We start from the raw sequence: 25,916 nt of genomic DNA, 5'->3' as shown, positions 1-25,916 counted from the left end.
CAAACAGGAGGAGAGACTGAGTGAAAAACGCTGCTGACCGTTAATCAAGTTCAAAAAGATGGTTACAATTTTTTTTTTACGAGCGGCTGAAATGATTGAAGGGGCGCCAAATTTTTATTCACCTCTGCGCTCTCTCGCACTCCTTTTTTTTATGACTGCTCCTTTAAGATAAATGAGATGTATTATGAGGAATCCAGGGAAAATGGAGAGGAGGATGCGAGGGATCCGGGATTAAGCAGCTAATAGACTAGCTTCCTCGTGATTAATGCGTCTTATCAACATTCATCAGTCTTTCTAAATGAAGAAAGCCCTGACCCTGTCTCAATAGATAACACCAATTAGGATAACTTCTCCATTGGACCTCTGGATCTTTAACTGAGTTTTCTGGATTTCACACTTTATTGAAAAATATCCTTCTGTCTCTGTTTTAAGGTACCATCTCTATCAATACTCTCAGAACTGCCTATACAGCCCCTGGAGAAAGTGAAATTCTGGACCTGGATGATAACCTGTACCTTGGGGGCCTACCAGAGAACAAAATGGGCCTGGTGTTCCCCACTGAGGTGTGGACTGCTCTGCTTAACTATGGTTACGTCGGCTGCATTCGAGATCTATTTATTGATGGGCAAAGTAAAGATGTGCGGCGCCTGGCTGAAATTCAGAAGGCTGCAGGAGTCAAGCCCTCATGCTCGAAGGAGCACCCCAAGCAATGTTTGAGCAATCCTTGCCAAAACAACGGCATCTGCAGAGAAGGCTGGAACAGATATGTATGCGACTGCTCTGGAACTGGATACTTGGGTCGCTCCTGTGAAAGAGGTAAGACGTCCTTCTAGCTCTGATTGGAATGTTGTCAGCACTGCACAATGACCCAAATCTTTTTCCCTGTAAGGGTTCCAAGTTATTTTTTTTCGGAGATGCCAGCATTTTTTCTCATTTCCAAACTATGGTTCACCCACCAGCATAATGGGAATTCAAATAATTAATCAAAGAGTCAAAATGGTGCCAACTGTGAAGCCCTTTGAGACTGCTTGTGATTTAGGGCTAAACAAATAAACTTGACTTGACTTGACTAACTGCCAAACATTCCTGATTGTGAAAGATATTTGAAAATACTTCTAGTACTAGCACTAGGTGGTTTTGTTAAAAAAAAAAGTTTTGTATAGGGGACCCACTGAGATCCATGTCCAAAGGGAAAAATCAACTCACAGAGCAGAAGTTGAACTAAACTTCCCAACATACTTTTTCCACTCTATAAAGCTATAGATTGGGAATTGCACGCCTTTAAGGGGTCATTTTTTTCTGTTGTTGTCAGAGGGAAGCCTGGTGCTGTTTTCTTTTTAAAATCCCTGATGCTGACTTTAAAACATGGACAAAAACAGATTTATTTGAAGGAAAAAAAATCATTTTAACATGGCAGCCAGAAAGAGTGAAGGTTTGTAAAGTGTTGAGTGGAGGACTGTGTTGAATGGCAGGTAGCTGATGCACTGCTGAGACATACTGGCGGTCATATCTAACATGCACAATAGCCTGCAAATTGGCTGTCTTCTGCTAACCTTTTAACTCATCAAACCACTCGGCTGTGGCCAGAACTGGTGCAGAATACTCATCATGTTTCCTCCGGAGAAGATGAATATGAGGAGTGAAATCCTAAGGCTCGGAGTCTTGGCTTAACCATGCAACTCTATCTATTGGCTATATTGCATTAAAACTTTACCCAAGCAGTACGACTGCTTCGACTGGCAATGCATTAAGTTTGGGTTTTGTTATGGATCTATAGTTTTGATAGATTTTCCTGAATTAGAAAGATGCTGTATGTGTTTGGGTTTCACAGAGTGCAAAGCTCAGCAAGGTTGTGGTAGTGCGTTTCTGCCTACATCAGCTTGTTGGCCTTTGACCAGCAGATTAGTCTTAGTCTGACCTGCTTGATCAAAATCTGTCTCGGTCAAAACATCACCTTGTCAGATGGCCTAATCATTCTGTTTTGCAAAAATCAGAAAGGCTGTGATATAACATTTTGGTTTATCTGTGCGAACAGATTGCAATTAAAATGAGTAGTGTTACAGTTTTGAATACATTTTTAAATGCATGTATTGCAAAATTATATTCTGCTACGAGACAGTTTTTCAATTCAACAAATTGTTTTTTAGTCCTACATGAATCACGCATATCTTTCTTCTGTAGATGAATTAATATCAATAAATAGCATTGCGAAAGAGGCTAATTAACGATAGAAACACGCAACAATAATGCTGTACAGTTTTCCTCTACATGCACAACACAATGCATATTAATGAACAAATTAAAATATGCATAATCAAGGCAAATGTTGAAAAGAGGTGAAGCATGTGACAACGTTATCATGGTGCAATGCACTTCAGGTTTCCTCATTGCAAACCATTCTGCATCATTATCATAGATTGCATGACAACATGGTTGTACTGACACTTCCAGGTCAATGACAGAGTGCCCTGATCTAGCATTTTTTTTTTTTTTTTTAGCTTTTGCTTTATAAAGTCTCATTACCTATAGATAATCTATTTTAAACCTGTTTTTATTTTTATCCTTGTTCTCATTCTTGCAGCATTCCATTTGTAAAGCACGATTAAGTGGTGCTATTGAATTGTGGCTACTTTGGAGAGGGGCACTCATTCCCTCGCTCCTCTCATACCTATTTGCTTTGGGAATCAAACCAGTCAACCTACAGCCACAGGCAGCCCTGTTAACCACTCGATCTTCTACGAACCACTTATGTTAACTACAGTAGCAAAACAATCTCGCTGAATCACAATGGTACTTTAAGATGAAAATTGCAGTAAGTGGTAATAGCTTGACTCAAATAGAAGAAAACAAGAATATTAAATTATTTGATGCTATGGCAACACAATATACATAAGTGTTTTTTGCGCAAACATTTTTGAGCTCTTTTGAATACGCCATTTGAGCTTTGCTCTGCTGAGCACTGCTTTCCTTTGCCTTTCCCCCTCACACGTGTGCTCCAGTTTTGACTCATCAGATGACGGACAGGAATAGAGTATTGTATTTTACATTACTGTACATCTGAAGGCTATTGTGATTATCTGGAACGTGATTTTGGCGGTTAAGAACGGCAATATCCGCTTTGACGTTAATGGAAAAGTCAAGCAAATGGAAACGAAAGCACTGCATCTTCACAGCCATTAATTCATTGTCACACGTATTCCTTTTCTTCTCACATTCAAGTGTCTTACTGTGTTTTGGCCGATATCCTCATCTCTCATGTTCTGGCCATGTCTGCTAAGATACTGCCATTAGTGTGCCAGTGAGTGAGAACAGTGGAAGTGCCCTGGCCCGCTGCCAGCTGTTTTGATGGCTCCAGATTGCCATGATGCTGGTCGGATGCAGCAGGCACCAGTAGGAAGAGGAGCTGTCAAAAGAATTACCATAGCTCTCACTTATCTGAGCGTGGTGTACCCCCCGGTGGCAAAGTACAGCAATTACACATGGTGTAGGAGGACAACTATGACAACCCAGATTGCAAGAGTAGGGGGTTGGGCTTCTAAAGTGAGGCATGAAGCTATTTGCCCTATTTTGGGAGATTTTAATTAAGCAGAAAAAGCTATTCTGTCCATGCATCCCAAATGTCTAGCCCTCCATTGTTGATCCAGTTGCTAATTAGCTCAAATATTCATGTAAGGCCAAGCAGGCTAACAGATGGCTTATTGCAGGACATGCACAAATTCCCTAATGAGATATGGCATTCTGCATTGCTGACTGCAGCAAACAACTGTATTAAATGCAGGTTTTTTGATCAATATAATGTTCTGAACACATATAGACTTATTTGCGGTTAAATGCATATAGTAGCATGTCACACCGTATAAATTACCTCATGACTTGAATTTATTCATTTGGATTACAGTATTATTTCATTTACTTAATTTTTAAATTATTAAAATAAGTGTAACTCTCTCTAAAGAGTCCATAACTGATTTTCCACCGTAAAATACGTAGCTGGCGTGTATATATTTCTGATAACACAGGATTAAAGTTACAGATTCTTCTCAAGGGACCAAATAATCCATGACGACAGTGCAGCAACCTAGTTTATGCGACAAACTAGGTTGCTGCACTGTGACCATGCAGAGACAAATTTGTGTCAACAACTGTAAAAAAATAATAATGACTCTGGAGAAAATCTGCAGGAATCCTTAACTTTTAACTGAATTAGCTTTGTACATATTTCATCATTAGAATTCAGTTGATTTGATTGTGCATGTTCCAGGAATGCTGTGTTAAAGAGGACAGTGTCTTTGAATTATTTATGATATCCTGTTATTTCCTCCCATTTATCCTGAACATATATTTTCCCAAAGCCTTTGGCAGTTGTTCCCCAGCAAAATGTAAATTGGATTGGACCTGGTGCCCAGTACCTTGGCATGCACATCACAATCCTGTGACGTGCAGTTGACAGCTCCCCTTCCTGCAGAGCCTCTTCTCCTGAGGGGAAAACGGAAGGAAAAAACTGTGTAGTGTCTCTCATTCCTTCCCCTTGTTACTATCAAAGCCTAATTTGTCACATCACACAGATGCAAACACATGCTGACTCTTCTGAAAAGCACACACGTCAGTGTTGTTTTGTGTTTTACATGAAGGGAAATTAATGCTTGGTTTGGTTTGGTAGCTTCCATCTGTCCTGTGACAGTCTCATGTTGGGCACTCTGACAGCCTCATTCTGCTCAATTTAGTTACATGGAAGGGCCTCGGAAAACAACTGCACTTGGGTTTTTGAGTGGTGTTCACTTTGGTTGAGGCTGTGCTTCCCACACATTTTATTCCACAGATATATTTGGACTTCACCCATATATGCAGCTTGAATGGTTGAAAGGTGACGTAATGGTTGAAGTAATTAAAAACACCAATTTCATGGTTCGGATCACAGATTGTTTTCAGTTTGATAGCAGACTCTTGTGGTAATTACACATAGTAAATTAAAAAGGGAAACGAGGCTAGCCTGTATTAAAGCTATTGGTCCAAATAGTTTTTGATTGTAGATGTTCTTGAATGAGTTGTTGTCTTACTGCTGTATTAATATACAATAAGATGAGACAAATGAAAATATGTACAGTAGTGATAAGAAAATTGAGTTTCAAATTTGCTTCATGAAGCAGTTGTCACATTTTTTGACTCCTCAAGAGGGCATTTTCTGAAGACTTTTATTTAAACCAAAAGTGCTATGACTCACAACCATCACTCGTGTACACTAGTTTGTTCATTGATCAGCAGCATTCAATATAGAAATTCATCTTATTTTCACAGAAATAGCATAAACTGGAGAAAGGATGAGAGTGGGATTGAAGAGAATAAATCAAATAAAGTGAGCCAGCATGTACTTATGTCTAAAGAGTAGCAAAGAACAATAAATATCCTCTGGGAATAAACATCTTCCAAGTATTAGGAGTTTGAATTCAGTATTTCCTATTTTCCGACAGTTTTCAAATGCTACTCGATGCTGTGTCAGCCTGGTAGGAAGCAGTGTGGTTCGTTTGTCACACCCCTGTCACCTAAAGGGTACCCCTAGAGGGGCGTAGAGAAATTGGATTTGGGTGAGAAATGTGACTGAGCCACTCCGGAAGGGCTGGATGTGACATGTGACTGCGAAGTGGTGATGAGGTGGTGAGTGGGACAGTGATACCCTATAACCCCCAAACTCTCCATTCCCCCCCTTCGAACTATCTGTCTCGGTACTGCAAGAGCAATAATGGCTTTGTTATTGGGTTGCGGTTTAGTTACATTCTCGGAAATGCTGTTACAAACTCCTGCCAGCGTTTAACAATCTCCCTGGCATTTCTCCAGACAGCTGCCTAATGCTTTGAGTAAATGCAGCGGCAGCGGGCAGATGCTCAATATGTAAAGTCAACGGACAAACACACATCATGTTGATCTTAATATTTTTTGCCTCAGTCAATGTCCCCATGTAGTACGTCGTTGTGACACACAAAACGTGGATACAAAGCTCCAGTCACTTTATATTGATTATTTCCTGTCATATGTGAGTGAAAGAAATTCAATCCTATCTAAGCTTGCCTCCCTATTCCATAATGGTGAGCTTTCACCTGCAGAGGCGGCCTGGTTAGAATCGAAATACCTTTTCAAACTTACCGTCTGTTTGGATACCATTTTGGAGACAATGAGTAATCCTGAGCAATGTGTCTCTATTATACTGCACTGTGAGTCACAAATGTCTTTCTAGGCACAGCAGCAATTTGCTTACGGCTGAGTGGCACATGTTGAAGACCACGTTCTTTTTCATGTTTCACATCTTTCTTGTTCTTGTGGCTTTGGTACCTCTGCAAGGCGCTATGCAAGTATACAGAGGTGGCATTGCTTTCATCAAGATGTCACGGCAACACTTGTTAATACGGCACAATTTCCTAGAGCATGCAGTAATTTCCAAGATCTGTACAATGGCACACAAAGGTGTGCGATGGGAAATAATCCGCTTTCACTTATTTATTTATTTTTTACCAGCAGGTATTGTACGTTTGTTCATCTGTCTATGTTAGCAAAATGATATTGACAAGTATGCTGGTCAATGACAGTGGCTAGAAAATAAATGGTCGAGATGGTAGAAGACACGGTTCAAAAAACAGCTTCCTGAGAGATTATCGACGTGGTGATCAACTATACGGGCCCACATCATTATATTTGCTTTGTGGTGTGCTGTGAGATGTTTCCAATGTATAGTGTGGCTCTTGACTCAAAACAGGTTGGAAAATTGCCCTTGGGTAAAAGCTGGAAAAGGCTGCAGAGAGTACATGAACATTAGAAAATAATCGCACTGAAATCTGATTGGATTGTGAAATGTTTGTATAATAGCCCCTTCGGCAGGACTGACAAACCGGATTTGCAATAAAACTGCCATGTTTTGTTTCACTGATCCTTTTTTTTCCCCCCTCTTTTTAATCTATTTGCAGAGGCGACGGTGCTCAGCTACGACGGCAGCAAGTTCATGAAGGTCCAGCTGCCAGTGGTGATGCACACGGAAGCCGAAGATGTTTCTATGCGCTTCCGATCCCAGCGAGCTTATGGCATCCTAATCGCCACCACCTCTCGGGACTCGGCCGACACACTGCGTCTGGAGCTGGAGAGCGGCCGCGTCCGGCTGACTGTCAATTTAGGTAGCGACCCAAGCGTGTATCCTCTGCAGTACCAAAGTCATGCGTCAAATTGAGCTAAATTATGCCTGACAACTCTTTCAAATGCACTGCCCTACCACCACATGCGCTGTACTTCACACACATTATTATACACATTCATATTCTTGAATAGAAGGAGATGGTGTGAAGCTTTCAATGGCAAGAGTCTGCGGCTCTCTGCTTACTGCCACTTGAGCTCACAGTTGCCTTTGCCCAGCAAGGAAATGCTCACCACCCATTCCATCTATTTATTCCTCAATGGTGTGTTTGTCCAACACCCGTTTTAGTGCCGTTGCCACACTATTTTTGTTGGCGGTATATTTAATTGATGGATGGATGGATGGATGGATGGATGGATGGATGGATGGATGGATGGATGGATGGATGGATGGATGGATGGATGGATGGATGGATGGATGGATGGATGGATGGATGGATGGATGGATGGATGATCAGTGCTAATTAATGCTTGTTACTGACAAAACCGGAATGCCAAAACAAAAACAGGCCATGCCCCCGTTTTTCCTGTCAAAGGGATAACATAATCGGCACGTATCAACTATTGGAAGGCCGACTTTTCGGACCCTCTTTAAAACCGGAGCATTTCCTGTAGGGGCAGGCAAGTGTTGGTCTCTGGCTGTTTGCTCCCACTTTTCTGCTGCGGTTGACAACACACGACAGGCAGGGCCAGAAAAGAAGGCAGGGAGGGGGTTTTCCAACTGGGTCACCTATCGCAGAGCACAACATGAGCTGAGCTTTTGCAACCAGGGAGGTAAAAAGGAAAAGTAAGATAAAGCCTGTATGCCCGCGGCTTACTGTAAGTCAGTCATGAAAGTTGACAACTAGAACTGCTGTGGTAGAATTAAGACCACAATCCAGCAAGCTGAAAAAGGAACGACAAAAAGTCTGCTTCCTTCTTTTTGTACTCTTTTGTCTTTTACAGCTTGAGAACACCGATACACTAGACGTTAGTGTTACCTTGAAGTAAACGTAGACTGGTTCTATTCAGTATTCGTTACATTGAGGTAGAAATCCAATGTTATAGTTATTTTATTAACTACCGTAATTAACTACTGTATTTTATGATCAGTAGAAATTTTAGCCTCCAGTATATTTTTGGGGATAATCATGTTTTGTAGCCAAGGATAAACACAGCTGTCTCGCTGGCCCTGTCTGACTCTGACCAAAATCTCATGCTCTCATGATGTATAGTAGTAGATTTAAATAATCAACTTCAAACACAAACAATCATACGTATTCCTATTCAATCTAAATAGCTCCTGTTATCATTTGTTTTATATAATGCTATAATTGTGCTCCTCTGTCACAACTACTACAGCACTTTTGTGCTCAGCTGGAGGCCATGGTGAGAGCATCAGAGGACGGTCAGCGTCCGTGTGTATGTCCCCAGAGAGGTGGACTGTATACTTTACTGATGTCTGCAGCTGCATTGTTGAAAGATGAATTTATCTCTCATCTATTCTTCCCCATCTAGATTGTGTCAGGATAAACTGTACCTCCAGTAAGTTACTGCTCACATTCATTTTCTTCTTTAGCTCTTCTATTACTGTATTTCTCTCGGCATTCATGTGCTCCAGTATGGCAAGAAGCCTAATACTATTTATTTTCTGCAGCCATTACAGATGGCATTCAAAATTCCCAAGATAAGATGTTTCTGACTTGCATCTTGCATTGCAGTTCTTATTCAAACTTGAAGTTCACAAGAACGGTAAAAAGGGTGAGGTGGTAATTGGAGAGCCATGCATATTTTCTAGTGGTATTTAACACAAACAAAAACTCACAAATACTTCAATTGTATTACACATGCATGAGGTCATTGTCACTTTTTTTTTTCTTTTCCTGTGACTCCAGCATGAGTAGCTGCTTGTAAATTGATGACACCATTAATGTCACATACACAGGCAATACAGAGTGTGGTTTTATTATTCTCATTAACTTGCCTCACAGAGCAGGAAGGAATGTTTGAAGAGGATGGTGCAAGAATAGATCATTTTCTTTGTGTGTGCATCTGGGAGTGTGCGTTTTCAACATCGAAGTAACATTGCAATATTTTAAGAGGTAAATATCCCTGACATTTATTATGCAGGGACTGCAATGAATAAATGATTACAGATTCCGATCCATGACCTCACTTCCTGTTAAATAATTCTAAGAGCTATACATACTGTCAGTATCATAGATAATAATGAATGAAATAAAATCTTAGCCAGTTCCAACAAATACTATACAGGGGTTTAATAATGCTTTAATTCAGTTGTCCGTGTTGAGAAGGTCATGATGAGGAGGTAGGCCTTCCACAATTCGCGTAACATCACGTGAAGTGACCTCTAGACTTGCTCTGTGAGCCAGCCACTCTTAACACCTCTCTAAATGCTAAATAGCATTGTTCATGCCTCCTGGATGCGTCCCTTGTTTGCGTATGCAAATGAAAAGCTCACAGCTCTAATTCTTCGTGTCAACGCTTTAAAAGGTCATTCTTGGTTTATGATGATATTGTGAAGGCGTAATGCGTGCACACGGAACTTGGGTAATTCTTTTGTAGCTACATTTGGACTTGTAGTGTTTTTTTTCTTGTAAATACAAAACTAAATTATTGATGGATTATATAGCTTTGTAATGCACAGCACAATTAAAAACAAAAGGCAATATATATTTTTCATAATGGCTATTCCAGAAGAAATAAATGTTTAAAAACTAAGTAGAGGAAGTATGCAAATAAAAATTAAAGAGCCACACCAAATTGGATCTCAGGACAAAGGAAATTGAAGTTTAGGGCGATAACTGTTAATTAAGTTCATGTTGAATTCATTCCTTTTCTACATTTATTATATTACGTTATTTCCGTCCTCTTCCTTCCCCCACTTGTTAATTAATGCGCAGTGTCAGGCGCTGCGGTTCTGGTCAGCTTGGTGGTTGAGAGAAATTCAGAAGCAACTCAAAGAACACATCACTGTCAATTAGGGGCTGAGGCTCCCTTGGGCTGCCGGGAGCTGTCTGAAGAAAACACTGCCACTTGGATTTACGTAAACACTCGTAACATCTACCAAGCCATAACAAACTGAAACACATAAGCTTAAATATTCTGGCTGCAGATGTGTTCCTGGTTCTGCTTTCCCAACATTGCAGGGCTAGAGGTTATTATGCGTTTTTATTGGCTAATGTATAATCTCTTGAAGTATGCCAAAGTACCTCTGGTAGATTCACTGATCTTTGCTGCAATATATAGATATTCACAATATAGGTCAAACGTAAAAAAAAATGCAAACGTTCTTTTTGAATATGAATTCAATTGGGGTAATTGAATGGACTGATTGGCCCTGTTTGGCAACCTTTCTGTGATGGAAGGTTTTCACAATGCATTTGAACATTTATCAGACAAGTAGGTCGCCTGGTGTGGCCTACTAAGCTTTCTTTGGCACCACTGCAGACTTTGATGTTTGCTTTTGACAGTAATCCAGCGGTTGCTGATCGGTCAAGCCTCTTTCCTCCACCTGAGCGAGTTGCGATGTTGGGCCGAGCAGCACCAGCCTCTGGCTTGTCATTTTGCCAACCCAAATTGATTGACTGAATAATCACATGTTCTCTTGCTGTCCTTGTGCCAAACTTCTCTGCTGTTCCTTTTGGGCACAGAAGTCAACGAGGCGGCAAGGGATCACTGTGGGTCCATCACTGCAGACAGATCACCATAAGTGAGGATTCTTGGCGGATGGGAGCCACACACACTGGCCTTTAATTGGCCTTTAATGTCAGTCTCACAACCACACAGCAGTGGAAGCAGTGGGGAAATGCCTCTTGTAAATGGCCTCTTGGCCCGCCTCCTTTTTGGTCTGCCCTTGGAGAGCAACAAGGGCAGAAAAATGGAAGGCAACGATCAAGTACACTTTCAAGTGCTACTCCATTCCAATTTTTCACTATCATGTCCTTAATCCCTCTCCAGTTCCAATCCTGCCCCCTGTGTTTTGTGCTTACAAAGCAGGACTGGGCCTCTAAGATTGGACATGTCCCAGAACTTTGGCATCCTCACATTTGCATATGTATTGCATCAGGGGTTTAGAACTTGCTGAAAAAGAGAGCATAAATAGCCAGAAAGGAGTTGAAGAGAATGAACCTGGCACCTATCTAAAATAAGCCTCACAGTGGGCAGAGCCTGGAGATTTAATTCTGTCACAATGGGATATTGTCATCCGCGTGTTTGGTTGTGTGGGCACAGCAGGAGAACACTGAAGCGGCATCTATATAAAATCCAAGATCTTCGCAGAGGTTGCTTTTTTTTTTTTTTTTAATCATGTCAGACCAATTCAGGTATTTCTGTGATTTGTGAGTAGTAAATGCAGATAGGCATTTTGCAGGATTTGTATTTTTTCCACAATTTGCAGTTGCTCTAATTTATCAGATTTTAAATTAGATTATGCTTGAGGTGTTTGCCACCTTGAATCTATGTAACCTCTCATTTACAGCCAGCCTGATAGCAGTCACACAATTCATACAATATTATAACGCCATTTTTCAGGATTGGCTGAAGGCATAAATCAGACGACTGCAGTGTGACTTTTACTCATGTCACTTTAATTATCACTCAGTATTAAAGCTCAGCAGGCAATAACATGACTTTCATATGCATTTGGCATGCAACAAACATCCGATACCGATTGCTGTGTTTCAAAAATATGTATTAGTGAGTATATTTATTGAAAATTAAAACACACTCTGTATTTTCTTTTTTTCATAAGCTGCATTTCACAGCAACATTAGTTTTCCTCTACATCATACATTATGCGATCTACTACAATGGTTCTCTTTCAAATTACCGTCTTTAGAGACGCCGAAAAAATAAAGCGTGCACAAAGAAATCCAGTTAGTGAACTGCAAATATTTCATGGTGATCATCTGCTGCCACCTACTGGTGTGATGTAAATTGCTTGAATACGATCTAACAAGCTACTATTTCTTGAATTACCAGTAATTAAAACATGACTTCTCATGACTTCCCTTTTTGAAAATGGGACTTTCTCGAGCATTCTGGTGTATTTCTATTTTCTTCCATCAGAACAGCAAAGTGCAAGTCAGAATAATGTGTTTTTATGGACCATTAACAATGTCAACCTTTGTTTTGTGTCTTTGCTGAAAAAAGAACTCATCCACTCTGTCCCTCTTTTCTTTTTCTATTACCTTCTTTACTATTTCTCTGAGGTTTTCTATGGTGCATGCCTACGTTGCACATGTGTATGTTTGTTAACCATTTTCGGACTGTCCCGCAGGCAAAGGTCCGGAGACTATTTTTGCGGGTCAGAATCTGAACGATAATGAGTGGCACACAGTGCGTGTCTTCAGAAGGGGAAAGAATTTGACACTGACCGTAGATGATCTGACACCAGTGGAAGGTACTTCTTAATTAGCATCCCTGTAGGAGAAAAAAAACTTTTGATTCATCCTTGTTTTTTTTCTGCAGCTAAACATACAGATAAATATATACTGACAAAAATATAAGACAATCCCAAGAATAGCTTGCTTGCAATTCTAGCTCACATTTTCATGCACATTTTAAGGAAGTTGTGCTGCTTTTGCTAGAAGTGTCCCTCTCCCCCACCAACAATACCATCTCTGCTTTGCCCACTTGTGCGATCAAAGGTCAAATGGCCGGTGACCACACCCAACTGGAGTTCCACAACATTGAGACAGGAATCGTGACGGAGAAGCGCTTCATGTCCATGGTGCCGTCCAATTTCATCGGTCACCTCCAAAGTCTGTCCTTCAATGGCATGGCCTACATAGACCTGTGTAAAAATGGTGACATCGACTACTGCGAGCTCAACGCCATGATCGGATTCAAGAATATCATCGCTGATCCTGTCACCTTCAAATCGCGCTCCAGCTACGTGACACTCACTGCTCTGCAGGCTTATTACTCCATGCACCTTTTCTTTCAGTTTAAAACCACCTCTTCTGATGGTCTCATCCTCTATAACAGCGGGGATGGGAATGACTTCATTGTGGTGGAACTGGTCAAAGGGTATGTTTGGACTTTATAAAGTTCACTCTCGGTTTGAGCTGATGTCCTCAGAGATGTTTTTATTTCACAATGCATCAATGAGTTGTGGTCTATAACCATGATGAGCTGTTTCTAATATTTTAGTTAGCTACTAAACGTTTCTTCAATACGTGGAAATGATAGTGAATAGTAATAATATATCAAAGGAAGGCAGCATTTTTTGATAGAATAAAATAGCACCTTCCGTGCACCTTTTCATTTTCACGTTATAAAAACAACAATAGTACATTCTTTCAAAACTTTAATTCCACCATGAACAATTTGAACATAACACGTTCCCACGTATTCCCAAGTGTCTTTTAAAAAAAATGTAGATGGGCTTGCATATGTTTCTTTATAAAATAAGGTTTCTGCCTTTCCATCCTACCCAATAGCACAAATGTATGAAGATGGGAAATTCTGAAATGTATTTTTGTAGCAACCACCCATGCAATTTTGACCACTTTTTTTCTGTCCCTTTTATTGTAAGTCATTGTGTCACCATCTTAAAATACCTGCAAATATGAAAAACTAAATATTTACAACTCTGCTGTCTGTACAGAAAAATGAATAATGGTTCTTATCGTGAAACTGTTCATACCTCACAACAGTTTCTCAAGTGAATAAAATTCTTGACATTTGTAATATCACTAAAGGACTTCAAATTCCGTTCTTATCGCCTTTGTGCCAGAATTGAGAGCTTTTGGCTATTAGTATGCGTTTTAATCTTCACAAAGGCACACAAGGACCCAACATAAAAAGGAATCAAGTACACAAGAGTGCATTCCTTGATGCTCAAATGGGTTGACCTCCTTTCAAGTACGACCTGGAGTTATGCAGTACAGTACTGCTTACGGGAACATTAAAAAGTCATACATTTTAATTAAATTGAGCATGCAAACTGCCTTCAAAACGCAAAATTAATGACTGGTTTGTTCATTACAGCACAGAGCCTCTGGTAATTCTGCAGACTGTCAATAATTTAGTTATTTTTATGCAGGTACACGAACTAATGCTTCATAAATTATTTTAGAAAAAAAAATGCAGTCCATAAACAGATTTGGTCCAATATTTAGAGACTAACAGGTGGCAACACTTTATTGTGCTGTTTTATTGTTCATTGTAATTTTTCCACTCATGTTTTTACATTGTCTGATTATAGATACCTGCACTATGTGTCAGACCTGGGAAATGGTGCCCATTTGATTAAAGGAAACTCCAACAAGCCTCTCAATGACAACAACTGGCACAGTGTCATCATCTCCAGAGATGCCAACAATCTTCACACAGTCAAGATTGATACTAAGATTACCACCCAGACCACCACAGGGGCCAAAAACCTGGACTTGAAGGGTATACAATCTACTGAACATCATGTTAACATATCATCACATGTGCATTATCTGATCATAGAACTGAAGTTACTGAAGATTGAAATGCATGTATGAAATTTGCAAGTATAAAAAATAATCCGAATTTTTTATTTGCTTTCTCAATTTATAGTTCTACCATAAAATGAGTTGAAGTGTGTTAGACCTTTTTATAGAGCAATAACGTTTTTGTCCACTAAGAGTCAGTATTGTATTTCTCTCCTCTTATCATTCAGGTAACCTTTATGTTGGTGGGGTGACAAAGGAGATGTACAAGGAACTGCCCAAACTGGTGCATGCCAAGGAGGGCTTTCAAGGTTGTTTGGCGTCAGTGGATCTGAATGGGCGTCTTCCTGATCTAATGTCAGATGCCTTGGACTGTGTGGGACATATTGAAAGGGGATGTGAAGGTGAGGTTTGAGTAAGATTATGTTTTGAGCTTCTTGGTTATATATTTGTCATGCCAGCAAATCTATAGTACTGAGTAAAACTAATAATAATTTATAATATTTCTGACATCTGATTGAACACATTTTGTCCCAAGTAAAAGCCATATAATTTTTTCAATGATTTCAGCTATCTGAAGTCAGTTATTAAATCTGTACTTTTAGCCCTGGTCATCAGTCAGGATTTGCAAATTTACAAGGATTTTACTTATTTATTTAACTTATTTATTTTTCAATTTCAATATCTGCAAGATGCACAACGTAGTTTGGGTCATGTTTTTACAATATAAACCTCTTTTTTTTCCGTCACAATGTGACTTATTGTTATTTAAACTGAAGTCAAAGTTTAATGGTAAGTCGTATGGATTTTATTAATTTATTGGTGTGAAGACTGAGAAAATATCCTCCAATCTTCTGCCAAAAAGCAAGTCAAATATGAGATTTGGGTGGATTTTATGGGATGCAGCATTTATTTACATTCCGTACATGTGCATTGCTTCTGCTTTACTGGCCTTTTCCCATGCTTAGACACAGTCCAATTCATGGCTCCCTCTCTAGAAAATCAAAACACACCCACTTTTAAAACTCCCACGTACATAAAGCTGGATAATTCATAATTTTTCTCTATCCCCCCCATTCCTCGTGGGATGTATTTCCATATTATAAAATCATCCATGCTATGGTATTTGTCAATTGACATAACACAAATTTGTAATTGCTTCTGATTGTTATCATTTGGCCACTGAGACACCCCCACTGGCAACACATGCCATGAAGGTCGCATGACATAAACTGTTCAAGCTTTCTGATCACGCGATGAGATATCGCCGTGCACAGTTGTTCATTTCATTTGATCATAATCTACTTATTCCCTCAGCCATATTTGTACTGTTACCCCTATTTCCAATTTCATCTCTATTTTGTTTTGCACCGTGCACACTTACCGGATCTGAGAGTTTGCCAGAAGCAATCATTGTGAATTATGTATGAAACCTTTGTTGCGTGCATGATTAGCATGAGTAGCACATCCAAAGATAATACGCTATTGGATTTACTTTTCAGCAGCAGTCACCTAGTTTAATTTCACAATTCATCCACTCTTCTTGATTGAGTTTACGAGTTGTGATCTTTTTTTTTTTTTTTAATGTGGTTCACATGTAATTAAATTCATCACCGTGCGCGGTTGTGTCAAACTCGCTTTTCTTTTTGAGTCAGTGGTTGCACTCAATGAACACTGTTTGTAGATGTGTGATTGGCTGTGCATAAACCTTGATATCCTCATGACATCTCTGATGTCATTTAGGCTTACCCAACTTCCTCCGATAGTGCATCTCTACCTCTTCTGGTCAATACAAACACTCACTTCAATCATCTTTGCACACACTCTTTCCACCTGACCTCCTTCTGTTTACTAACAGCTGCTATACTTTGCCTCTTCGTCTTCTACTCCGACAAAAGTTGCATTGATGAAAGCTGATTTGCAAGGTAGATGCAGAAAATGGGTCTGCTTAATACAGCATGTGATATATTTCCCTTCTCTGCATTGGCAATGCTTGCCCACCACTTCAATCACACATTCCACATCTCCCTGAGTGAGATGACTGCCACCTTTCCCATTCACCTTCCCACCCTACATCTTTAGTTCCAATGGAATACAAGGATCGTCACCTGGTCATTTCTTTAATTTTAATTTATTGTACTAATTTGAAACTCTGCTGTTGTTGCTAAATCCTACAAAGAGAACAAACTTAAACACCGGCAGGCGTGCATGGAAGGAATTCACAAACAAGATCCTTTTTGTAAATTGATTGCCCTCACTTTTGATTTACACGAGCATATTACAGCGCCTGGAAAAAAAATATTAGACAATCACCCTGGGTTTGTACCACAGCAGCCATAAATTAAAAGCAATGTGTTTTCTTTTGTTTTTTTGATTTTTTTTCTAGTGATGTATACCCCTTACTAGCGGATATTTTTAAATATACAGATTATGATCTTAGTGTGGTGTCACAGGAAATTTGTTTTTGTATGTTTCACTTCTGCTGGACAATAGTAGAGAATGTTAGTGATATTTTCTTGAGTGAAATGACAGGTAGTGGGCTCACTGTGTGTTGTACTTCTCTTAATGCTCAGGCCCCAGCACGACATGCCAGGAAGATTCCTGTGCCAACCAAGGTGTGTGTCTTCAACAATGGGAGGGCTTCAGCTGTGACTGCAGCATGACGACATTCGGTGGACCGCTGTGTAATGACGGTAGGAGTTTAGAAATTATTATTATTTTTTTTTCTGCACACATGCTTTTGCAGTTCCAGGGAGAATTTTGCTGCATTTCTGCTTCTTGAATATAATGTTGTAATGCATTGACAAGACTGGTTTGGACTAAAAGGCTGTGCCTGCTGTGCCTTGTAACTGTAACCAGACACATTGTTCCTGCAGACCTAATAAAACAATAGCCCAGCTCAATATCACGGCCCTTGGGATACAATATCCAGGGCACACATACTTTCCTAGAACTGTGGCAAACTTGAGTCGATGGAATAAAGATTCGAGTCAGCTTCTCTTTGCCCAGGAAAATCTGAGAGTGAGAAATGGAGTTGAAGTCTTATCTGTGTTGATGGATTGTTATGGGGGTGAAATGGGCAGGAGAGAAGAAAAATGAGGAAGTGTTATGGTAAAATGTATATCTTTATATATATTTTTTTACTTTGGTGTAGAATAGCAGGCAATTTAGAACACTGAATGGGTTCAGCAAAATTACATACGGAGTTTATTGAATTATACAAAATTTAGCTTTAGTACCTTGCCTCCTGCCTCTATATAATTCATTAGCATGCTATGGAAGTGCTACCTTGTGTTGTACCAGCAAAAGCTAATAAGCCTACTCAAGCTGTGCGATTAATTAAGCTATTGGGAAGGCTCCAAGATGGCAGCATGTATTTACAACACCTATTAAAATTAATAGCCACTCTGCAATTCATCATATACAGCTTTTTGCCTTTGTGGATAATTGAAGTTCCTCGTGTAGTATCAGCATTCGTTTAGGAGAAATGGGGACAAAAATTTACTTGGGCTGAGAGATTTTGATCAGACTTTGTTGAGTAGAAAAATATATTGTCATATTGAATTCCTGCAGTTCCTAGCGTGACACGGGTATCCTTTGATATCATGATTTCTGTTTGAGGTTTGAAATTGTTTATTAATCAGTAGTGAATTACAAAAAAAAAAAAAACATTAAGGTGATCTTCCAAAAAAAGGGCATAATGGTCAAGAACTGGTTTGCCACTTGACATTTTCTGTTGTTGTTCTTTTCATTCCTTACCACTTTAAAAGGAGCCTGGGAGTGTGTGTGTGTGTGTGTGTGTGTGCGTGTGTTTGTGTGTGCGTGCGTGCGCATCATTATCATGGTACATGACTAAATATTCAGTCTAGACCTCCTCAGGGAGTTAGCCTGCAGTGGTCAAGAGTCTGAAGGTAATATTGAACGACAAGCAGAATGGTGTTTGCTATTGAGCTTAAGTGGGTCGAGAAAAGGCGACCGAGTCAAGTCCGCCTGAGCTTCACGCAACTTTTGCCTCGCTCGGTTGCTCATTCACCCCTTCCTGTATTCCAAGCTATTAGTGCCATGTCAATATTGTAACCACAATGGAGGTAGTGCAGTCATATCGCCATTGTATCTGCCCAAAGGCCAAAGACAGGGCTTACTCCCGAGACTCCTAATGTGTCTGACCCAGTGCATACTCAGTCGCAAGTATCTTAATATCTTGAGAATAGCCTGTCTGGGTCCTTGGATGGTTTCTACTTTCTGACATTGTCCAGGGTCAGACATATCTGTAATCCATGCAAAGTGAAAATACCTTACATGATTTTAAGTGCATATTCACCAGCAGGCATTCACTTCTGAATTATTAATGGAATGAAATATTAGTATTCAATATTAGGGTGTGAAGCCTCCAGTGCCTCAGTGCAGTTGTTATATAGTTAACAAAATCTATTGAAGTAATTATAACTCAAATTGAATAAAAAAAAAAAAGGTCAAACTGAAACTAATTTAATTTACATTTTCCATTTAGAAAAATTAATAAAAGTAATTGTAATTATAGCAAAAATGTCATTTTTAAAATTGTCATTTTATTTCTGGTTTAGAAAGTCATAATGTTAGCTGGTGTTAAGGATAAACTAGGGCACTTGGAAGACTTAGATAAAGACAAGCAACTGCTTACCCTGGCATGCAGGCAATGAAGCAGTCAATAGAATGCAATGGATGGATTAAGCCACTTTGTTTGTTTCAAGGGGATAACCAGGGCAGCTCTGTCGCCATGGGGGGTTACGGGCACTTGAATCTGCTGTCACAACAAAGTAAGATTCTATTTACCCTGTATGTGGCCCCATTTTATTGTATACAGCAGAAAATATTTGGGCTCAGTGTGTATTGAAAGCTTGGCCTAGTTTTTAGCAAACAAGGCAACATAAAAGAGGTACTATTGGTTATTCACTTTTGCAGCTATAACCTCATTTCGTAGTCCCACGCCTGCAAGAAACTGCCAAACAACATTCTTCATTAGATTTTAGCTATTGAAGGTATTGTAATTTCATATCAATATAATGAATCTTGTCGAGCCTTTGTATTGGTTTCATTAACTCTATTACCCTCACGTCACACCTAAACTCCAAATAAGTTGTCACTAGACAGTGCAATTATTTTCAATTATTTCCTCATGCTGATGGAGATCCTCGATCCAAATGGGTTTCTGTGTCAGATGGGTGACTCAAACTATTGGCATAGATACCAGACATAGCTTCTTTCTTCTGCTTTAAGTTTTCCCTCAGGTTTGAGCGGACACATTACCGAGTTTTAGCTGACCTAGTAAATGCTTGGAAAGAGTGCTTTTGAATAATGGTAAAGCACAGCATGTTGAATTAAGTGTGTATAATGAATCTGTTCTTTTGTGGTGTCATAATTGCAGTCTCACTGGGCTTTGCTTGGATTACTCTTTGATGGCTGACGTGTTCTTTTCCCGAACTCAGGGTTGTTCGCTGGTGACTTACTTGATCATTAAATGTGCGGTTGTTTGTCCACAACCAAGGACTAATTAAGATGTTGACAGAGAATGTGTTGAACTGTGCAGCTGGGTGTTACACATTTTATTTCACACTTGTGTCAATTAAAATTTTCACAAAAGAGTTCAGGAGTGCACTTGGTATCGCTGTAGCAAAAACGGAATCATTCTGTCGTTGTGTTACATGGAAAGTGTGTTAGGTGGAAGCCGTTTGTAAACCAGCCAGTGTTTCATATCGCATGAAAAGTTGCCTTCAGGATGTGATGGATGGATGGACGGATGGATGGATGGACGGACGGACAGACAGTCTAGTGTCGGCTTAACACCTCCAAAGCTAATGAAACAAGCTTTTCACTCTACAGCAAAAGAGCCATCTATCCCTCATGGCTCATGGACCTCCATGCACTTAGGAATTCTACTGAAGCCATCCCTCTCTTTCCCCCTTATAGAAAAGTCAATTCAACCTTCAAGAGTCTCCTTGACTTCCTGTAGTCACTTGTGTTTTCTATTCATGGAGGACAGACTTCATGAGTTTCACGTGTCTCTATCAGTAGCAAGCAGCGTGCCTGCACATGTGATCACTCACTATCTTGGCAAAATTCATTTCCACCTATTCTACTGTCTTGATGAAGTGATTTAAGCAAGAGCCTGGCTTAATAAGGTTTTCACAATACTCTCCGACAAAACATTTGGTGCATTGGCTGCAGCCTGGCAGAACATTTATGGTTGGATGCTTCTTGCTCTGTGGAGTTGAACAGGGGTGGGGGTGAGCAGGCGGGGGGGCTGTTAACCTTGCTTAAAGCTGTGATTTCCAACCAATGTGTCACAGCCTATTAGTGTGCTGTAAGAGATCATCATGTGAGCTGCCTGAAAGTAGTCAATTTCACCTAATTGGTCCAAAAATGATTCATATTACATATACAATAATGTATCGTTGTTCAGATATCCATGCCAGTCACAACATATGATAACAGACATTACAATGAAATGTTCTTCCAGAAGATGGCAGAAGGTACATAATGAATGTTGCTGTGGATTTTTTTCTCATAACAATTATTAAACAAAACTGGATGGACAGTAAGCCTATACTGTTCAGTATACAGTGCATACAGTATTGCATACATTTAAATGATTCGTCCTGGTTGGATTCTACCCTACAGAATACATAATAAACACTCCACTTATCCCAGATGTGTTATTTTGCTGCCTTCTAATCATAGATACAGCATTTTTCACTTTGCTCTACCATACATTATATTTAAGGTCATCTATTCATAAGAGCACCTCATCTGTGTCCTCAGCAGAAAATACACTTTTTCAACATCTCCTGACCTTTAGTTTCAAGATAAAGGCACAGCAGCTGTTTTTGTTTTTTTATTCACAAGTGTCACACTGTAGTGCAGTTAACCGCCACATTCTGCATTCCTCCATTTCATATCCGTCAACAGAGCTAAGTGCCATGTATAGTTCCCCCACTACTTGTGAATTGTGAATTGTATATGTGGCAAGTGCCGTAGCTATGAAGTTCAATAGAATTGAAATTGAAGAGGATGAGACGTGGAGAAAAGTGCAGAACTAATATTGGCTGTATAAATCATATCTCTGAAGAAGTTTCTTTTATAGAATACTCGTCGACATGAGCGCTTCTCTTCACTATCATTAGTGGAGAACGACATTGCTCCCCAAATATTTACAGTTGTCTGTAAGCCGGTTTGCAGTTTATATGGGTATATTTTAATTCGAGACAAAGCTAAGTATGTTTCTTTTTTATTCAGAAAGTAACATTTTCAAGTACAGAGTTCGTTCATGTTTCTAGTTAATACACTTCTTTCCAAAAGTGGGAGGTGGACTGTCCTTGACCTAGTTAAGATGGTGAACCCCACGAAGAGAAGTGATGGACTTGGCTTTCAGAAGAGACAGATAGACAGAGACGGACAGACCGCAATGCCTCGGCAGCCCACTGCATCTTGGGAACTGTCAGACAAGATAGAGGGAAAGCCTCCAGAAAGCTGACGACCTACGACCCCTATCTCTCTCACTGACAGTCAGGATTTAGTTTATGCATTTGCGGGCACATCTCCTCTGCATATACACACACAGTCTTAGCAACAAACAGGAGCAAGCGGGACGTAGCGATGCAGGCATCCAACTATAACCTCGATTTGCATTTATGTGCAAGGTTGTTTTAATGTTATTCGCTAAGTACAGGCTGAGTGTGTATTTAAATGGATTTAGAAAATGATTAATGCTTTTGCATCACAGGAGGAAATTGGCCTAGAATATTTTTGTCAGCGTCGATATTTGACAAGGAAAGGATTTGGATCATCTTAAGAACTATCGGGTCAAATCTTCCATGAGTATCTTGTATGCTGTCATGTAATGGCTCAAATATTCCATCTTGCTATTCTCAGATAATGTATTGAGGAGTCCAAATGGTACCCTATTTAATTCCTTAGATTAGGTTTTCCCGGGACATCCAACTGTCCGCTAAATGATACACCTAGGTACCTCCGTCAACTTAATGAACCTAATTATATGAATGTCAAGTTTATAATTATCAAAAGACCATTTTAAATTAAGATAACTTTGAATTTGTGTTTCGCTATGAAAACAAAGTCATTCATTTAAACCTCTGTGTATTGCGATTTGCTTTTAGAACTGTAAATATGCATTATGTCCTATTAGAGAACTTTTTTTTTTTCAGGTTCATTTAGCAGGGCTCACCTCATGCATAATAAACACAGCCGTCTTCAATGCCATGCTTTGTTTTATAAAAGCCGTTTGCTGACATTTTGCTTGTTGTGAACAGGTATGCTTTGCAATAGATTATATTTGAAGGTCAGATAATGAGCCAGTTTGTTCCCTATTCACGACGGTTGTCATGAACCTGCTGGTAACTATAAGCGAGTGCAGCTAATAAACATGTGGATTGAAACCGGACAAGGTGAAGGCCTTGTGACATTTTTAAGACAACATTCTTTTTGAGATAGAGTTGTACTGCCTTCCACAACCAACAGAAACAGATACCGTATTTTCTGCACTATAAGGCGCACCTTCAATGAATGGCCCATTTTAAAACTTTGTCCATATATAATGCGCACCGGATTATAATACATAGAATAAATAACTCAACGTTGCTCAAACGTTAATGCAATCACAATATAGTAACACTCAAAATTGTGAAAACAATAACAATATATCAATAACTCAACGTTGCTCAAGCGTTAATATCACACAACACACAAAATAAACACATAAAGCTTACTTTAATAAATTAGTCCTCATCCACGAATCCATATTGGTCCATATATAAAGCGCACTGGATTATAAGGCGCACTGTTGGCTTTTCAGAAAATTGGAGGTTTTTAGGTGCGCCTTATAGTGTGGAAAATACGGTACTCGTGGCAAAATGCCTTTTCTTAAGTGGACTCGTGTTCACTCTTGTCCAGATATTTCTAGTGTCACATATGGTTTTGTGCCTAACACAAACAAATTACTGCATCACAAAGCAGGTCCACCTAGTAAATGTATGGCTTGGCGTTCACGCTTGAGCTACCCTGAGTCAGCAGTACGAGGAATCATATAAAAATGAAGCTACACCCGCTTCAAAGAACTTATGCTCCATTACCCCTGGTTACTATCAAAGAGGGAGGTTGTTTGTCAGCATTAGCGCTTTTGTTTGTACACGCTGTGTGTGTTCTTATGTTTTTATGTGATTATCAGTTCCAAGTTGTAGTCTTGGATTTTGCTTTTCTGCATGAAATAACATGCAATGTTTAATTTTTTATTTTGTTCTATAATTAAAGCACCCAATTAAGAAAAATGAGAATAAGGTGCTTTTGAAGAGCCTCTTATCACCCTGTACAAACACAACCTTCATGCAATTTACTTAGTCACCACTTGGGGGCACAAATGAACAAGCAACTAACGATGAATCTGATTATTAGAGCATTACCACTGAGATGATGTCATTACTTTTACATGCTCAACACAGCATTTCTACTAATTATTCTGTATAAACTAAACATTATGCTCTACTGGGTGCACAGTTTTTGTGTGTATGTGGGTTCTATTTTGTAACTGTTAGTATATTAATTGTTTGTCCTTGGCGAGCAGCCATTTTTCTTACATAGTTATGCAGATTGCAAATTATAATTACCTAAAAATGAGCATTCCTTTTTGTGAGAACAAAAGGCTTCTGAATGACTGCAGCTTGTTATTGAAAGTGAGATATTGAGAATCTGTATAGTTACAAACACAAGATCTTGCCCACCTGCCATCAAGAAAATGTGCAATGTTTGTAGGATATCATCCATCTAGCCATCTATTTCTTTTCTTTTTTAAAATCCCTTTTACTTTTCAGTGGGGAGCATATTGCGCAGTGGCAGAGACATTAGCAAGTGTGAGTCTTGTCCGCTTCCAATCTGAACTTTAAACACTTAAGCAACCTTCCCAGCTGAAGCAGATAGGGTTTGTCAGCGGGGCTTTAATGTCCACATGTTCTCTCTGTTCCTGCAGCACACACTGTGCACCACGGCTGCCATCTGCAGACTCTCTCTTGTGACTAATGGTCCTTTATTAACAGGCAGAGCAGACCTCAGCACAGTATAAAGTGTGTTGTATACAATTGTACGTATATTGTGTATGAGTTGCCTCTGTGTGTTGAAGAATAAATTGAGCCTCCAGAGAGCAGTTAACTCTAAAGCCTCATCAGTTACTGAAAATTAGCAAGAATTCAATTGAATCATTTTGTGGCAGTTTTCTTGTTGATGATAACATCAAGTTTCCTCTCAAAATCAAGAGTGCAGTATCGAGCATAATTAGAGAGTTGATGAAAACAGGATTTAGCTGTTTTTTTTTTTCTATTTTGATCCATGTTGGTGATAATGTTGAAGAGAGGCAGAGTGATTGTGGAAAAAAAGAATCAGAGCTTGGGGACACAGCTCCAATTCCTGCAATGATCTTCAGCTCCAGTGATTCGCTCTGTGGATGCTGCCCATTTGCATAGCCACTCTCGCCTTTTGCTTCCTGGCTGGCTGCTGAGCCACCCCCCACTACCCCACCCCTCCCTTCAGTCCTCCTCCTCCTCTGCTCCTTCCCTTCCTCTCTGCCCGAATCCTCCTGCGCACATCTTCTGGAACAACGCTGTTGATGCTGCCTGCGAGTGAGCGTGTGTTTCCTGCCCAAGGCTTTTTTGTTCCCCAGGTGCTACTGTTTCATTGAGAACTCACATCTCTGGATGAAGAGCGACTGTGCTACCTGACTAACACACAGGTGCACTAAAAGCGCGCAGCAGCAGTCGGACACATGCAAAAGAGACTCGGATTTAACTATGGTTCTATTCCTCTGGAAAACCTTTGAGAGAATAGGAAGCCAAAGAATGAAGAGACTTTGGGTTATGCTTTTCTGAAGCCTTCCACTTTTTTTCTGTGCTTTTCAAGCTGGCACTTGGATCTTTTGGAATACAGAGAGTTAGTGGAAAGATGTTACTAGTTTCATGAGAAAAAAAGAAGAGGATTTTCATCACTTTTGAGGTTACATTAATTCCTTCCTTTTGCTTTAGATTATGTTTTATGATAGTACTTTTTGTCTTTTCGCGCTGATACGGATTCCCTAACGCGACGCACACCAGCAAGAAGCATTTTTCCCGTGTGGATCTGTGTGTCAATCGCGTTACACTGCGATTTTGTGCGGTGAGAACTATGGGCTCTAAAGATAACTGAAGTTCCATTTGTAACCTAAAGCCTCATCGAGCCACTCAGGAAAGATGCTGGTGGGATGGAGGACTCCCCTGGTACCCCGGGAAGAGCCCCTTCACC

The 25,916-nt window shown here is 39.8% G+C and overlaps 1 protein-coding gene across 11 annotated transcripts in view; it reads left to right on the top strand.

The window, feature by feature from the left end:
- Positions 1–25,916, top strand: part of LOC148393348 (neurexin-1a-like) — a 181,131-nt gene that overhangs the window by 97,463 nt on the left and 57,752 nt on the right. For all 11 annotated transcript variants that reach the window (XM_088384596.1, XM_088384601.1, XM_088384599.1 and 8 more), the window contains 8 exons: positions 433–816; positions 6,954–7,157; positions 8,671–8,697; positions 12,455–12,577; positions 12,825–13,206; positions 14,387–14,577; positions 14,831–15,004; positions 17,174–17,293. In XM_088384596.1, the coding sequence (XP_088240722.1) occupies positions 433–816; positions 6,954–7,157; positions 8,671–8,697; positions 12,455–12,577; positions 12,825–13,206; positions 14,387–14,577; positions 14,831–15,004; positions 17,174–17,293 (1,605 nt within the window). The remainder of the gene's footprint in view (positions 1–432; positions 817–6,953; positions 7,158–8,670; positions 8,698–12,454; positions 12,578–12,824; positions 13,207–14,386; positions 14,578–14,830; positions 15,005–17,173; positions 17,294–25,916) is intronic.

This window comes from Syngnathus floridae, chromosome 9, assembly GCF_059516105.1.
Source record: "Syngnathus floridae isolate MCC-2025c chromosome 9, RoL_Sflo_1.0, whole genome shotgun sequence".
Taxonomy (NCBI): Eukaryota; Metazoa; Chordata; class Actinopteri; order Syngnathiformes; family Syngnathidae; genus Syngnathus; species Syngnathus floridae.
This window is presented reverse-complemented; position numbering and strand designations above follow the sequence as displayed.